At 35.0% G+C, this 14,947-nt stretch overlaps 1 protein-coding gene across 1 annotated transcript; it reads left to right on the top strand.

Moving 5' to 3' along the window:
• Positions 1-3,119: 3,119 nt before the first annotated feature.
• On the top strand, positions 3,120-11,269 carry LOC141390387 (uncharacterized). The gene is made up of 4 exons (XM_073963298.1): positions 3,120-3,380; positions 3,454-3,731; positions 9,513-10,210; positions 10,851-11,269. The coding sequence occupies exons 1-4, from the start codon at positions 3,279-3,281 to the stop codon at positions 11,045-11,047; spliced, it is 1,275 nt and encodes a 424-aa protein (XP_073819399.1). The 5' UTR covers positions 3,120-3,278; the 3' UTR covers positions 11,048-11,269.
• The last annotated feature ends 3,678 nt before the right edge of the window (positions 11,270-14,947 follow it).

Genomic DNA, 14,947 nt, shown 5'->3' with positions numbered 1-14,947 from the left:
TTGATTATCGATGAATTTTTCCTATAGAAAATGTCATCGATTATCGATGAATTTTACCTATAAAAAATTTCATCGATTATCGATGAATTTTTCCTATAGGAAATTTCATCGATTATTGATGAATTTTTCCTATAGAAAATGTCATCGATTATCGATGAATTTTTCCTATAGAAAATGTCATCGATTATCGATGAAATTTTCCTATAGAAAATGTCATCGATTATCGATGAAATTTTCCTATAGAAAATATCATCGATTATTGATGAATATTTCCTATAGAAAATGTCATCGATTATCGAATTTTTCCTATAGAAAATGTCATCGATTATCGATGAATTTGTCCTATAGAAAATGACATCGATTATTGATGAATTTTTCCTACAGAAAATGTAATCGATTATGGATGAATTTTTCCTATAGAAAATGTCATCGGTTATTGATGAACTTGTCCTATAGAAATTGTCATCGAATATTGATGAATTTTTCCTATAGAAAATGTCATCGATTATCTATGAATTTTTCCTATAGATATTGTCATCGATTATCGATGAATTTTTCCTATAGATATTGTCATTGATTATCGATGAATTTTTCCTATAGAAAATGTCATCGATTATCGATGAATTTTTCCAATAGAAAATGTCATCGATTATCGATTAATTTTTCCTATAGAATATGTCATCGATTATTGATGAATTTTTCCTATAGAAATCGTCATTAATTGTCGATTAATTTTTTCTTTAGAAAATGTCATCGATTATCGATAAATATTTCCTATAGAAAATGTCACCGAATATCGATGAATTTTTCTTATCATCGATTATTGATGATTTTTTCCAATAGAAAATATCATCGATTATCGATGATTTTTTCCTATAGAAAATGTCATCGATTATTGATGATTTCATCTATAGAAAAAGTCATCGATTATCGATGAATTTTTTCTATAGAAATTGCCATCGATTATCGATGATTTTTTCTTATAGAAAATGTCATCGATTATTGATGTTTTTTTCCAATAGAAATGTCATCGATTATCGATGAATGTTTCTTATGGAAAATGTCATTAAATATCGATGATATTTTTTATAGAAAATGTCATCGATTATCTATGAATTTTTTCGATAGAAAATGAGATCGATTATAGATAAAATTTTCTTATAGAAATGTCATTGCCGATGAATTTTTCCTATAGAAAATGTCATCGATTACCGATGAATTTTTCCTACAGAAAATGTCATCGATTATCGATGAATTTTTCTTATAGAAAATGTCATCGATTATCGATGATTTTTTCCTATAGAAAATTTCATCGGTTATTGATGAATTTTTCATATAGAAATTGTCATCAATTAAGGATGAATTTTATCCTATAGAAAATTTCATCGATTATCGATGAATTTTTCCTATAGATATTGTCATCGATTATCGATGATTTTTTCCTATAGAAAATGTCATCGATTATGGATGATTTTTTCCTATAGAAAATTTCATCGGTTATTGATGAATTTTTCATATAGAAATTGTCATCGATTAAGGATGAATTTTATCCTATAGAAAATTTCATCGATTATCGATGAATTTTTCCTATAGAAATGTCATCGATTATCGATGAATTTTTCCTATAGATATTGTCATCGATTATCGATGATTTTTTCCTATAGAAAATGTCATCGATTATGGATGATTTTTTCCTATAGAAAATGTCACCGGTTATTGATGATTTTTTCAATAGAAAATATCATCGATTATTGATGAATTTTTCCTATAGAAATTGTCATCAATTATCGATGAATTTTTCCAATAGAAATGTCATCGATTATCGATGAATGTTTCTTATGGAAAATGTCATTAAATATCGATATCTATAGAAAATGTCATCGATTATCTATGAATTTTTCCGATAGAAAATGAGATCGATTGTAGATAAAATTTTCTTATAGAAAATGTCATCGAATATCGAGAACATAGCATAGTTCTTGGCATGTAATTCACCAACCTTAGTTTTGAATAGGAGTGCGTCTAACCAGCGATGTCCACCCTATCTTCTATTGCATACTTTAGGTTGTGTCATTGTGTGAGTGCATGCGCTTTCGTGGGCATGGATGATTTAAAGCATCTATGCCAAGATTTACACGGTGAGACCATTTGTATTTAAAAAACGCGCTTATTCTCCGTATTCATGTGGTTTATATCAGCGATAATAAAGCGAGCACCCATATGCTCTCAGTTAGTGTTCGTTCTCCACGCATACACAGCTCCCTAAAGTATGCAAAAGAAAATAGGGTGACTATCCGTGGTATTCCCTTTACTCGCGAGCAAACAAAGAGAGTTTCTCTCTTCTCTTCTCACAATTCAACCCAATGAAAAAAACATGCATTCACATAAAGACACCCCCTAAAGTATGCAATAGAAAAATATGATGCCTATATCTGGTTTAGACTAACGTTTATTTTCAGACGCCTTCATGCATTTCACGTCAATTAAATAAAAACATTTCATTTTATTATTATATAAAGGTATGGTATAAATGCGATTTAAGTTTGCTCTCATCTATTACTGTGGGATGTAGAATGAACATGCACTCTTCTAAATATTTGTGATTTGTGTCCAAAATTGCAGCAAACATTCCAATATCGTTCTCCAATAAACCGTAGAAAATATTAATTAAATAAACTTCACAAAATATTCTTAAAAAATCGTTTTATTGCTCGATTGCACATTCTTTATTTGGGTATGGAATTAAATGGCTACAAGACTTTACAAAACTAAACGTCAATGGATAATCTATCCATCCATAAAAATTATTAAACTGAATTAATATTATTTCTTTCATGAAACATGATGGAATGTACATTTTTGAATGTGATGTTATTGCATTTTTATCTACAACAGCTTCAACGGCTAATGAACGAAACAATTTGAAAAGCGAAAAAAGCTCTTTCTTTAGCCATACGTTTTGTGACGTATTTATAACTATTAGAATAATAATCAATTTTGTTTAACAACATTTGGGCATGCCTTTTGTTTTATTCAAATGAAAGTTCGTGCGAAACTAGAAAACAAAAACAAAACCTGTCGTTGTTATCAATTTGATAAAACTACTGTCATGCTTACTTACAGTAGCTTCTCTTCAACGACTGTGCGGTGGTCGGCCACACGACTAGTTATTTGTTTTATTAGTAGAACATTTGTCTATTCCATATTCATTTCAAATCTGAGATTCAGTGTATGAACATCGAATTTAGATACAGTGCCATTTGAATACCTTTCACACAATGAGTTTATACAATGAAGATGAGTTGACAGCTCCGGCATGGATAGATCAAGATTTCATAAAAATGGTTTTATCAAAACATGAAAAGGTGGAAAATGTTGAGGTAGGTTGAGAAATCTAGGTTAGAAATAATAATATTTCCTTAAATTAATTTCTGTTTATTGTTTTTTTTCCAGATTCTCAATTATGAAATGAGTCCCGCCAGCATGAAGGGCGATCATTATGCCAGTATTATGTTCCGTTGTAAAGTGGAATACCGATTGTCGAATGCTGTTGATATTATTAAACGTTCGCTTATTTTGAAAACTTTGCCCGTCGAGGAAGATAACAAGAAAAGAGAATTTCTAATGGATTTAAAATTATTTGAAACCGAAATTAAAATGTATTCCGAAACTTTACCGCGATTTGAGACAATCTTAGCTGAATGTGGTGAACCAACAAAATTAAGCGCAAGGTAAGAACAAGTTTTGAATATTTTTGTATTAGTGGCCACAGTGATTTACAAGATGATTGTGGTAAAGCTGGGGAAAATACTAAATGGTATAACAATCGGGATTAAACAGGAGGAAAAACAATGAGGATTGATGTAGACTGCCGGATGGACAAGTTGTCTCATTGTGATCTTATCTGATAGTTACATAACGTGTTAGAATGGAGATCACTCCTTGCGATCTTATCTGGTGGTTATGTAACGCATTAGATTGTAGATCACAAACTGAGCGACTTTATTAAATTTTCTTTCAGTTAGGTACTGGTTATGAGAAGCGACTATCACATCTAGTACAGAGTTATCTATTTTAGTAGTAATGGACAATAATGAGTTGTTTCACAATAGTAGTAGAATAAATTATTTACATGGTTCCATTTTCTCAGTTAACTTGAAAATTCAATGCATCAATCACAATGGGAATTTGGAATATTTACAAAAATCACAATGACAAAGGTACAAAACTATTACCATTGAAATGTAGATGGCTTAAAACTGTAATTATTAAAATATGGATTGTTGAAGTCGCTGTTGTAACTGCACCTGGAGTAAAGGTGAATAACTAACGGCAGAGGTGGATGTATGATTTGCCTCCACTGGAGTAAAACTGCATCGTACACGTACATTGTAGAGGTGGATGTATGATTGCCTTTTTCAACAGGCATTTTCTTCTTGAGGGTAATCTTTGGATTCAAAGGCGGCAACTGGTTGTTCCAAGAATTACGCTGTGCTATTGATTTTGTTGTTGTTGTCGTCGGCTATTACTCACAGATTATGGTTGGTTTGGTTGTGATACATGGCCACGAGTTGGGCGCCATTATAACAATCTGGTGTAGATTGGACAGGAAAGCAAAAGGGAGGATTGATGTAGACTGCCGGATGGACAAGTTGTCTCATTGTAATCTTATCTGATAGTTACATAACGTGTTAGAATGGAGATCACTCCTTCTGATCTTATCTGATGGTCATGTAACGCGTTAGATTGTAGATCACAAACTGAGCGACTTTATTAAATTTTCTTCTAGTTAGGTACTGGTTATGAGAAGCGACTAACACGTTTAGTACAGAGTTATAGATTTTAGTAGTAATGAACAATAATGAGTTGTTTCACAATACTTACTTACTTAGCTGGTCCATTACAGAACATTTGTTCTATAGGCCGAACTAAGAAAAGATCTCCAATTCTCTCTATTTGTTGCTTCGCTTTCTGGAATACCGCGCCTTTTCATCTCATCATCCACTTGTTTGCGCCATCTATTCCTTGGCCTGCCAATTCTGCGTGCACCGCCAAGCGGTCCGTGTTTATACACCTTTTTAGCGGGGTCATCATCGCTCATTCTTATGATATGGCCTAGCCAACGCAATCGCTGCATCTCGATACGTTTAACAATATTGATGTCGTTGTACAGCAGATACAGCTCGTGGTTCATGCGACGTCGATATTCACCGTCAACGCAGATTGGTCCGTAGATCTTTCGAAGAATTTTTCTCTCAAACACACCAAGCACTGCCATGTCTGCTTGCGCAAGTACCCAGGCTTCGGAGCCATACATCACCACGGGTAGTATCAGTGTTTTGTAGAGCGTTATTTTTGTTTGACGAGATGTGGCTTTGTTTTTGAAGTGCTTACTTAAGCCAAAGTAGCATCTGTTGGCCAATAAAATTCTTCTTTTTATTTCACAACTGATGTCGTTAGTTGTGTTTACGGCGGTGCCGAGGTATACGAAGTCTTTTACTACCTCAAACTTATGGGAACCAACTTCAACAGTTGGTCCGATCTCAAAGGACGCATTACACGGCGATACCATCAACTTGGTCTTCTCACCGTTTACCGCCAGACCCACTTTAGCAGATACTCCTTCGACCTTCATAAAGGTATCAGTTACTTCTTTTACTGATCGGCCTATTATGTCTATATCATCAGCATAAGCAAGTAACATGTGACTATTGGTGTAGATTGTGCCACTTCTTTTGACGTTTGCCTCTCGTATAACCTTTTCCAGCAGGATGTTAAAGAGATCACACGAAAGGCTGTCTCCTTGTCTGAAACCTCTCTTGGTACCAAACTCTTCGGAGAGGTTCCTTCCTATTTTAACTGAGGACCTCGTGTCAGTTAAAGTCATTTTGCAAAGACGGATGAGCTTTGCGGGGATACCAAATTCAGACATGGCTTGGAATGCCTTTGAACGCAGCGGGCTGTCGAAGGCTGCTTTATAATCGACAAAAAGGTGGTAGGTGTCGATCTGCATCTTTTGGGTCTTCTCCAGGATTTGCCGCAGGGTAAATATCTGGTCAATGGTGGACTTGCCAGGTCTAAAGCCGCATTGGTATGGTCTAATTATCTCGTTGACCATAGGCTTTAGTCGTTCGCACAATATCCCTGACACGATCTTGTAGGCAATAGGGAGTAGACTTATGCCCCTATAGTTAGAGCATACAGTCTTATCTCCCTTCTTGTGGACGGGGCACAGGATACTCAGGTTCCAATCGTCGGGTACTCGTTCTTCCTGTCAGATGGTGCTAACTAGCTGATGAATACACCTTATCAGCGTGTCGCCTCCGGTTTTGAACAGCTCGGCTGGTAAGCCATCGGCTCCTGCTGCCTTATTATTCTTCAGCCGATTTATTGCTGTCTTTACCTCATCTTGGCTGGGCGGTATACATTCAATACCATCTTCTGGGATTGGGACTGTGGTATCTTCGTCGTCTTCGCTGCTATTGGATACCAACAGTTTTGAAAAATGTTCTTTCCATATCCTGAGTACACTATCTGTATCAGTTACCAAATTACCTTGCTGGTCTCTACAGGAGGATGTGCCTGTACCAAAGCCATCAGTTTGATGCTTGACTGTTTGGTAGAATTTTCGGACTTCATTCTGGCTCCTGTACATCTCGATTTTTTCAGCCTCCCGCTTTTCCATCTCTCTCTTTTTCCTGCGGAAAAGACGTTTCTCCTCTCTCCTTTTCTCCCTGTATCTCTCTCGTGCGCTACGCGTTGCTACGGATTGTAAAGTATCCCTATATGCCGCATTTTTCTCTTCGGTGGCAGCACGACACACCTGATCGTACCATGGATTCCTTGGTGGAGGTCTCTGGTATCCAAGTATGGATTGTGCGGCTGTTTGCATGGAGTGGGCAATGCTTTGCCATTGCGCTGATATGTTATCGGGATGAGGAGTGCTTTGATTAAGCAATTGGGCTAGTTGAGTGGAATATGCTGTGGCTATCTGTTGTGATTGCAGCTTACCGATGTCTAACTTTCGTGTTGTGTCTGTTCGTACTTTGCTTGCTACGTTTAAGCGGGTGCTTACCTTTGCTGCAACAAGGTAGTGGTCCGAATCAATGTTTGCGCCTCGGAACGATCGTACATCCAACACGCTCGATGAATGTCTTCCATCTATCACAACATGATCAATTTGATTTCTTGTTTTCTGATCTGGAGACAGCCAGGTGCCCTTATGAATATCGAGATGATTAAATCTGGTACTGCTAACTACCATGTTTTTTGCAGCTGCAAAGTCTATCAGCCTCATACCATTGTCAGATGTTTCACTGTGGAGGCTGAATTTCCCGACTGTTGGGCCAAAGATATTCTCCTTTCCAATTTTGGCATTAAAATCGCCTAGAATGATTTTAATGTCATGGGCAGGGCAACTGTCATATGTTTCTTCTAAGCGCTCGTAAAATATATCTTTGGTCTGTTCGTCCTTTTCTTCAGTGGGAGCATGAGCGCAAATAAAGATGATGTTGATTTACTGGAGTGAAGCTGGATACCAGATGTTTTAGTCTCCGACTAACTACAAATCCGCAACCAAACTCATGCTTTACGTCATGGCAGCTATAATACAGTGCGTCACCTTTAGGTGTTGCTGTGACGCCTTTCCCAATCCATCGTATTTCCTGTATGGCAGTAATATCGGCCTTGTACTTTTCAAGTACGTCTGCCAATGCGAAGACTGCACCTTCTCTATAAAGAGTGCGAACATTCCAGGTGCAGATTCGCAGATCATGGTCCTTAAAACGTTTGCGGGGTTCGTCAACTTTAGAGGGGGTTGTTTTTCTTTTCTTTCGTTTTTTCATAGTACGCTGTTTTTTCTAGGGGAGGGTTACTAACCCGACGCCCAAACCCAAGTTTTTAACGTTCTTATGGGCGAACGCGCGGCACATGTTAGCTCACTACCTTTAACGGGTGTTAAAGGCAGTTCCCCAGGTGACACCACGGGGAGGTCAGTGTCCACTTGAGATGAAAGAGGGACCAAGATAAATCCTGGGCTTTGCCATGTTAAAACCGGTCAGGACCGTTGCTTGGTATCTTCCATCCCCTATTGTTTCACAATAGTAGAATAAATTATTTACATGGTTGCATTTTCTCAGTTAACTTTAAAAGTCAATGCATCAATCACAATGGGAATTTGGAATATTTACAAAAATCACAATGACAAAGGTACAAAACTATTACCATTGAAATGTAGATGGCTTAAAACTGTAATTATTAAAATATGGATTACTTCAATGGTAAATTTTCGTAATTTTGGCTGTTTGACAGTGAATCAGAATCGTTTTTTACTGGTCAAAATTGTGAAACTTTCGCAAGGACTTTTTAAAGGGATATTAAAATATTTTTTCTTAGTAACACCTTAAGTTTTCCTTAAAGTAATGAATCGGTCAAGTACTAAGGACTAGGACCAAATTCAAAATTTCTCATTATAATTTGGGATGCATTTATGACCTTAGCCTTTAAGCTAACGTTGCTATATATACTTTGATACGGTCAAAAATGTGCCTCAATAATGCCTTTGTCTTGTATTTGTCACCCGATTCACATACCACCTGATGACAAATGAATAACATATTTTTTGTGCCTGTGCTAAATGAGAACATTGGCAGCACTTGTAGTTACCTGTATTCATGTTTCCATTCTACTTCCATCCGTTGGTCTGCTTTGCCAGTGCGCTCGATAACTCTTGAAAGGATTTTTGGATTTTTTCCCCCCAATTTTTCACTTGTAATTTTTTTCGAAACATAGATCAGATTCGAATAGCAAAATTGCAATTAAAACCAATATTCGGATCGTTGCATTTTTTTGCAGCTTGTTGCTTTAAAATGCATTGTTTTGTTACTTTAAAATTTAAAACAACAACTCTGTTTTAATACATTTACCTGTTTGTGGATATACCAAGGCGAATTTAATAAGGTGATCCAAAAGGTGAATTCAGGCAGTAGTCTTCATTTGCTGCCAAATTTTTTGCTCAAAATATCCTCAAAAAAAAAAATTCAATATCTGAAAATTTTTAAAATTTCTCATTATAATTTGGGTTGCTTTTATGACCTTAGCCTTGAGGCTAACGTTGCTGTATACACTTTGATACGATCAAAAATGTGCTTTAAATAATGCCTTTGTATTTTATTTTTAACCCGATTCACGCACCACTTGATGGCAAATGGAATAACACATTTTTTGTGCCTGTGCTAAATGAGAACATTGGCAGCACTGGTAGTTACCTGTATCCTTGTTTCCATTCTACTTCCATCCGTTTGTCTGCTTACAGAAGCTAAATATTTGTTATTTATTTTTGATTAAAAATATGTTTTGACAGCAAATGAAGACATCAATTGGTATTATTGTATCACATTCATTCTTACACCATGGACTATACTATATGGTGTTGCATACTTTTAGGCTCTCAATGAAACAATACAAATAACAATGTCGTCACTAAAACAAAATCCTTCCATTTCTTTTTTCAGTTTATTCTATCACGCTTTGGAGCCACATAAAATCCTCATTATGGAAGATCTTTGTGAATTGGGTTACAATACGGTGCGTGGTCGTTATCTAACAGAGGAGGAACTTCAAATGGTCTACACAAAATTGGCAAAAATACATGCTGTATCATATCTGTTGGGCCATAGTGAAAAGGATCACGATTCAGTGGCTCAATATCAAGATGGTATCTTGACAATTAGTACACCATTGATGAAAGATTTGATGACGTATGGTATGAAACATTTTATGGCTTTATTAACATCTAGAGATGAGTTCGCCATCTATGTCGATAAGGTTAAGGGGATATTCGATGAAATGGAAACGGCGTCTAAAGAACTATTTAATGTCTATAAAATGTACGGTGATAAGGGTGGTGATATATTTGTCCTCAATCATGGTGATTTTCATATGCGTAATATGATGTTCAAATTCAATACTGAGGAGTGTATTGAAGATATGATGATGGTTGATTATCAATTTAGTTGTTACGCCCCATCATGTATTGATTTGATTTATTCACAATTTATGCTGATGAGCCCAGAACTGAGAATGCAACGTCATCGTTTAATGCGTTTCTATTTCGGGGAGTTTGTGAGGATCTTACAGAAATTGAATTTCAATGGAAAGTTACCCAAATATTCACAATTTCAACAATCGACATTGAAATATCGTCATTTTGGTAAGTAAGAAGGAGTATGGTCGGAACAAACATATATTGAGAGCGAAATAGGATAATGAAACTGCATAGTTAAATGTTGGTATCACACAATATAATATTGATTAACCCAATCCCTGCGGTGGTACCATATGGTACCACTTGTAAAGCTATTAGTCGTTTACTCTATAGAATAACAAATACACAAATTGAATGTATTTATATTAATATTAGTATTTTTCTAAGTGTAAAGGAATCCCGCGTTCGATTTGTTATTAAGTACAGAACACATTGTCAGTTTTGAATGACGATTTTTTGCAATTATCGATAACTGTCCAACCGTCCAGCAACCAGAAAATATTTTGCGGTTGCATGACGAATGACAAAAATGAACGGCCGCACTAGCAAGCAACAACAAAGCTGTCATTCAAAACTGACAATGTGTACCCAGCTTTATGTTTCGGTCATTCGAGTTCCACGATAAATTGAAAATTTAAAAGTTTTTTCCATAATCTTCCGGAGGGATTGGGTTAAATCAATAATATGTTTTTTTTACAATTAACAACATCCTATTTTGGTTTAAAAATATGTTTCCTTTAACTCTAGAATTTCAATTAATATTGTACTTGTTTTATTACATTTTGTTTTTTTTTTTCATTTCTAGTTATGTTTTGTTTTGGTATATTTTTACCTTTGGTCTTGGGCTTCTTGGCTAAACCAGCGGAGGATTTAAAAGATATTGACACGGCAAAATTGTCTGAAAATCCCGATCAAAATGCTTATTTGTATATGGTTCCAGAAGTTGTTGAAGAAGTTCGCAATTTTATGCCTCTACTATTGAACGAAGGTTATCTCGATTAGATCGTGTGAAATGTTTGCCTAGTCACGGTGATAAGCAGCATAAATGTGAAGAGTTGGAAATAATTAATGTTTTTCTAGCATGATAATGTTTTAAATCATGATTTTTTTATGTTGAATCATTGTTCATATAGATAATTTATGAATTTCTTATTAAACACTGTACATAAAATATAATTAAGAAAAATAAATTTTGATTAAAAAATAATAGTGAGATTAAAAAAATATCTATAGTTTCAGATTCAATTTCCATTGGAAAAAAGCTTAAACACATAAAGTTGTAAGATTTTTAGCAAAATTCATTGGCTGGCTTAAAATGTAAAAATATAGAAGTAAAAGGCATGGTAGAATAAGAAAAGGTAGCAGCAATACACAGCTGACTGAACTGGGTTGTAACGTTAGTGTCAAATTTCATATGACATTTTATACATTTATTTCTATTTCGATCTACATTAGGGACATATATTTTTTGAGAAAAAAAATACATATATCATTCGGAAAAAACCATTTCCCAGAAAGACTTCTTCGTATCAATGATATGTAACCTCCTCCAAGTTCGAACGATAAGCCGCGCAGTAAATCCCCGCTTGTTGAGGCTATACAACGTTTGTTAATATGTGAGGTATTTTGTTAAAATTTAAAAAAATAAAGCCCTAATAAACATGTGCTTCTTTGATTTCTAAAACAAAACATTGAAACAGCTTCACCTTTTTCTATGAATTTCCAGCGACCCCAAACTTTTCTGCAAGAATTCTACTTTCTGCGAGAATTTATGCATTTAGTGGAATGATGTGTAGACATCGGATTTTTGCATGTTTTTTATTTCTCATCCGATTGGACTCAAATTTTGGATCTAGGCGTTTTAAGGGTCAATTTTTCGATATTTGGGGTCATATCAAAAACATGCAAAAAATATGCAAAAAATATGCAAAATATATGCAAAAAATATGCAAAAAATATGCCAAAAAATATGCAAAAAATATGCAAAATATGCAAAAAATATGCAAAATATGCAAAAAATATGCAAAATATGCAAAAAATATGCAAAATATGCAAAAAATATGCAGAATATGCAAAAAATATGCAAAATATGCAAACAGTTTTTGGCCGAAAATCGTCATAAAAGTCCTAAAATTGTCAATTAATGTTAGAAAAATCGTCAAAAATCTTCAAAATGTTCTAAATTAAGATAGTTGGCCGTTTAACGTTGATTTTTTAGCAGATTATTGTGTTATCGAGACCTCTTACGACAGTGTGGTGTTGGGTATAAAAGTATGGTATTGTAATACAATTTTTTTATTATTAAACTATGCAAAAATATAAAATTTGATAAAATATCAAACGTTCTATGTAAAATTTAATATTTTCTTTGTTATAATTTGTTGCGTTGGGCTGGATATTGTTCAAAGGGAACAAATCGATGTCGGATTTTTTAAGGCGGCAACCGCATAAAGTTTTTAGTTTGGTCAGACTGTCAAAGTTTGAGCACAATTGGAATATTTTAACATGTCCCACTGGGGCCTCGACATTATGAAAATCTCGATTTTTTGGCTATTTAGCGATTTCGGCGACCCATTTCTCTGGAATGGTTAAAGCTTTTTGTCCATATTAAGCATTAAATTAAAGGCCATTCTGTTCTTAACATTTACTGCTGAACAACAAAATATAAGTATATATAATAAATCTAATACTAAATAGGTATTACAGAATTCGAGATAATAAAGCCAATGTCCCGAAAAACGTGACTAGGTACGCCTTTGTGCGAAAATGGATACTATTAAAAAAACATTTTCTTAATTTTTATAAATTTTTGGAATGAAAACAAATGTCTCTTACATTTTGTTCCAAATTAAATTTATTCGAGAGTCAGACATCATATGGTTTTGGTGCTATCTGGGAACAGCTGACAACTTGAAGAACGCTCTGCTATGTAGTTCGCATCTTTCAAGTTGTTTACCATCCTTTGCGCCTCCTGGAAATTCGGAGTTAATGTTTAATCTCTTGAACAACAAGAATTATGCCAGACATTTTTCTAGGATTTTCGGCAGTTGCTCTTTTGGAAGTTTGGATCGAATATTTCTGAAGAAATTTTAATCTTTGCTTTGTTAAGATTTTTGTCGCCTTTTGGCTCTTTACGGCGTTTTGCACCGTTGGATCAAACAATGCCAGGGCAGCAAGTTCAGGACTAAGATACCACAGATTATTAATTATGTTGTTATTTCTTTTTCTGAAATTTGTGTGTCAATGTTTTCATATTTCAATACATTTCCAATGAGGTCTAGGTCTTGTTTTGATGCTAAACGTATCGTAGAATCTGAAGAACCATCTGTCCCGAAAACAATCAAGCGTGGCTTCAAGAAAATCGTAACTTTGCAATTGTCATTGGTGCTGGACCCCTGTAAGGTGAATAGGAACGTTACTAGTATCATTATGGCTACAGTAGAAGCTATCGGAGAGGATCCCTAGAAATATAAGATCTCTAGAAGCTTTATCCGTGGACAGCGGAGAATAAACCGTGAAAAATAAACGCAAGAGCTTTAAGGAACGAGTCTATTTGTGTGCACTGGCATGGAAAACTATTACCAGATATGCTCAAAACAGGGAAGAAAAAACGGGTTGCTGTCCTGGCATCACATGGGGGTAAAGAACAACTCCTAGGTGTTCCTGAAACTGATAGTAGCTCATGGGAGAAACAAGAACTAGCAGTGTACAAATGCCTAGAAAAAATGGGGTCTCACCAGCTCGAGTAGATATTAGGTCGAGAGCTTCTGTACCACCGTACAAACTTGTTAGAAAATTGTTGAGAGGGATTTTTGAATGCAAGTTTGGAAGCACATCCGGACATCAACCAAACATATTCAAGCAATTTCTATAAGAATAGTCTGCGATTGACAAATCCAAGGTCGAAGTAGGCGAGAGTGTTTTAAAACTACTGCCCAGCCCACATCCCAAGAACAAAAGGCCGTAGAAGCACCTTGCGTTTAAATCGTTCGAGACTGGACGCCCCCAGAATGTTTTTTCTATTTTATTTATTTATTTGGTATCCCACACGGTAACAACTGAGTGTTATAAGTGAGAGTTTGGGTTATTGATTTTACAAAACGTATAATGAACAAGATAATGTTTATATAGATATAATATAGGATATATTGGGTAAACATTATCAATAGGTTAAAAAGAAATAGAGACAATAGATTGAGTTTAATACAAAAAATAGTGAAAACGATATTCAGAAATATTTTTAGGTCCAAAACAAGACCTAAACCGCATTGAAGATTTACTTAATACGAAAGGCATTCTCAAACCAATATCAGATAAAGGAAATAACAAAATGATAAATCATATGTGGTACCTTAGTCCTGAACTTATTGGTCTGGCATTGTTTGATCTGATAGTACAAAACACCGTAAAGATCCAAAAGACGACAAAAATCTTAACAAAACAAAGATAGAAATTTCTCCAGAAATAATCGATCTAAACTTACAAAAATCAACAACGAAATTCCTAGAAAAAGGTTTACCAGGCATAATTACAAGTGAGACTTAATTGTTGTTCAAGAGATTAAACTTTAACTCCCAATTTCTTGAAAAAGATAATGCAACTTGACCACAGAACATCAATTACCAGGAGGGGTAAAGGATGGTAAATAACTTGAAAATTGTGAGCGATGACAACTTGGTTATGAACTCGACTCCTTGCTATAGTCGCGTTCATAACCAAGTTGTCATCTGTATCTAGATGGCTCCAAAACCACATTATGTCAGTCCCTTATGTAGATTTAAATATGTATGAACAAAATGTAAGCGTTTGTCATTGAAACCATACAATGAATGTACAAATGTCCATCTTTGTAAAAACAAACTTACATTTGAAAAAGGAAATGTTTGATGGATAGCGATGCCA

Source organism: Musca autumnalis, unplaced genomic scaffold (genome assembly GCF_047663935.1).
Source record: "Musca autumnalis isolate F117 unplaced genomic scaffold, ASM4766393v1 scaffold_1, whole genome shotgun sequence".
In the NCBI taxonomy this organism is placed as follows: domain Eukaryota; kingdom Metazoa; phylum Arthropoda; class Insecta; order Diptera; family Muscidae; genus Musca; species Musca autumnalis.
This window is presented reverse-complemented; position numbering and strand designations above follow the sequence as displayed.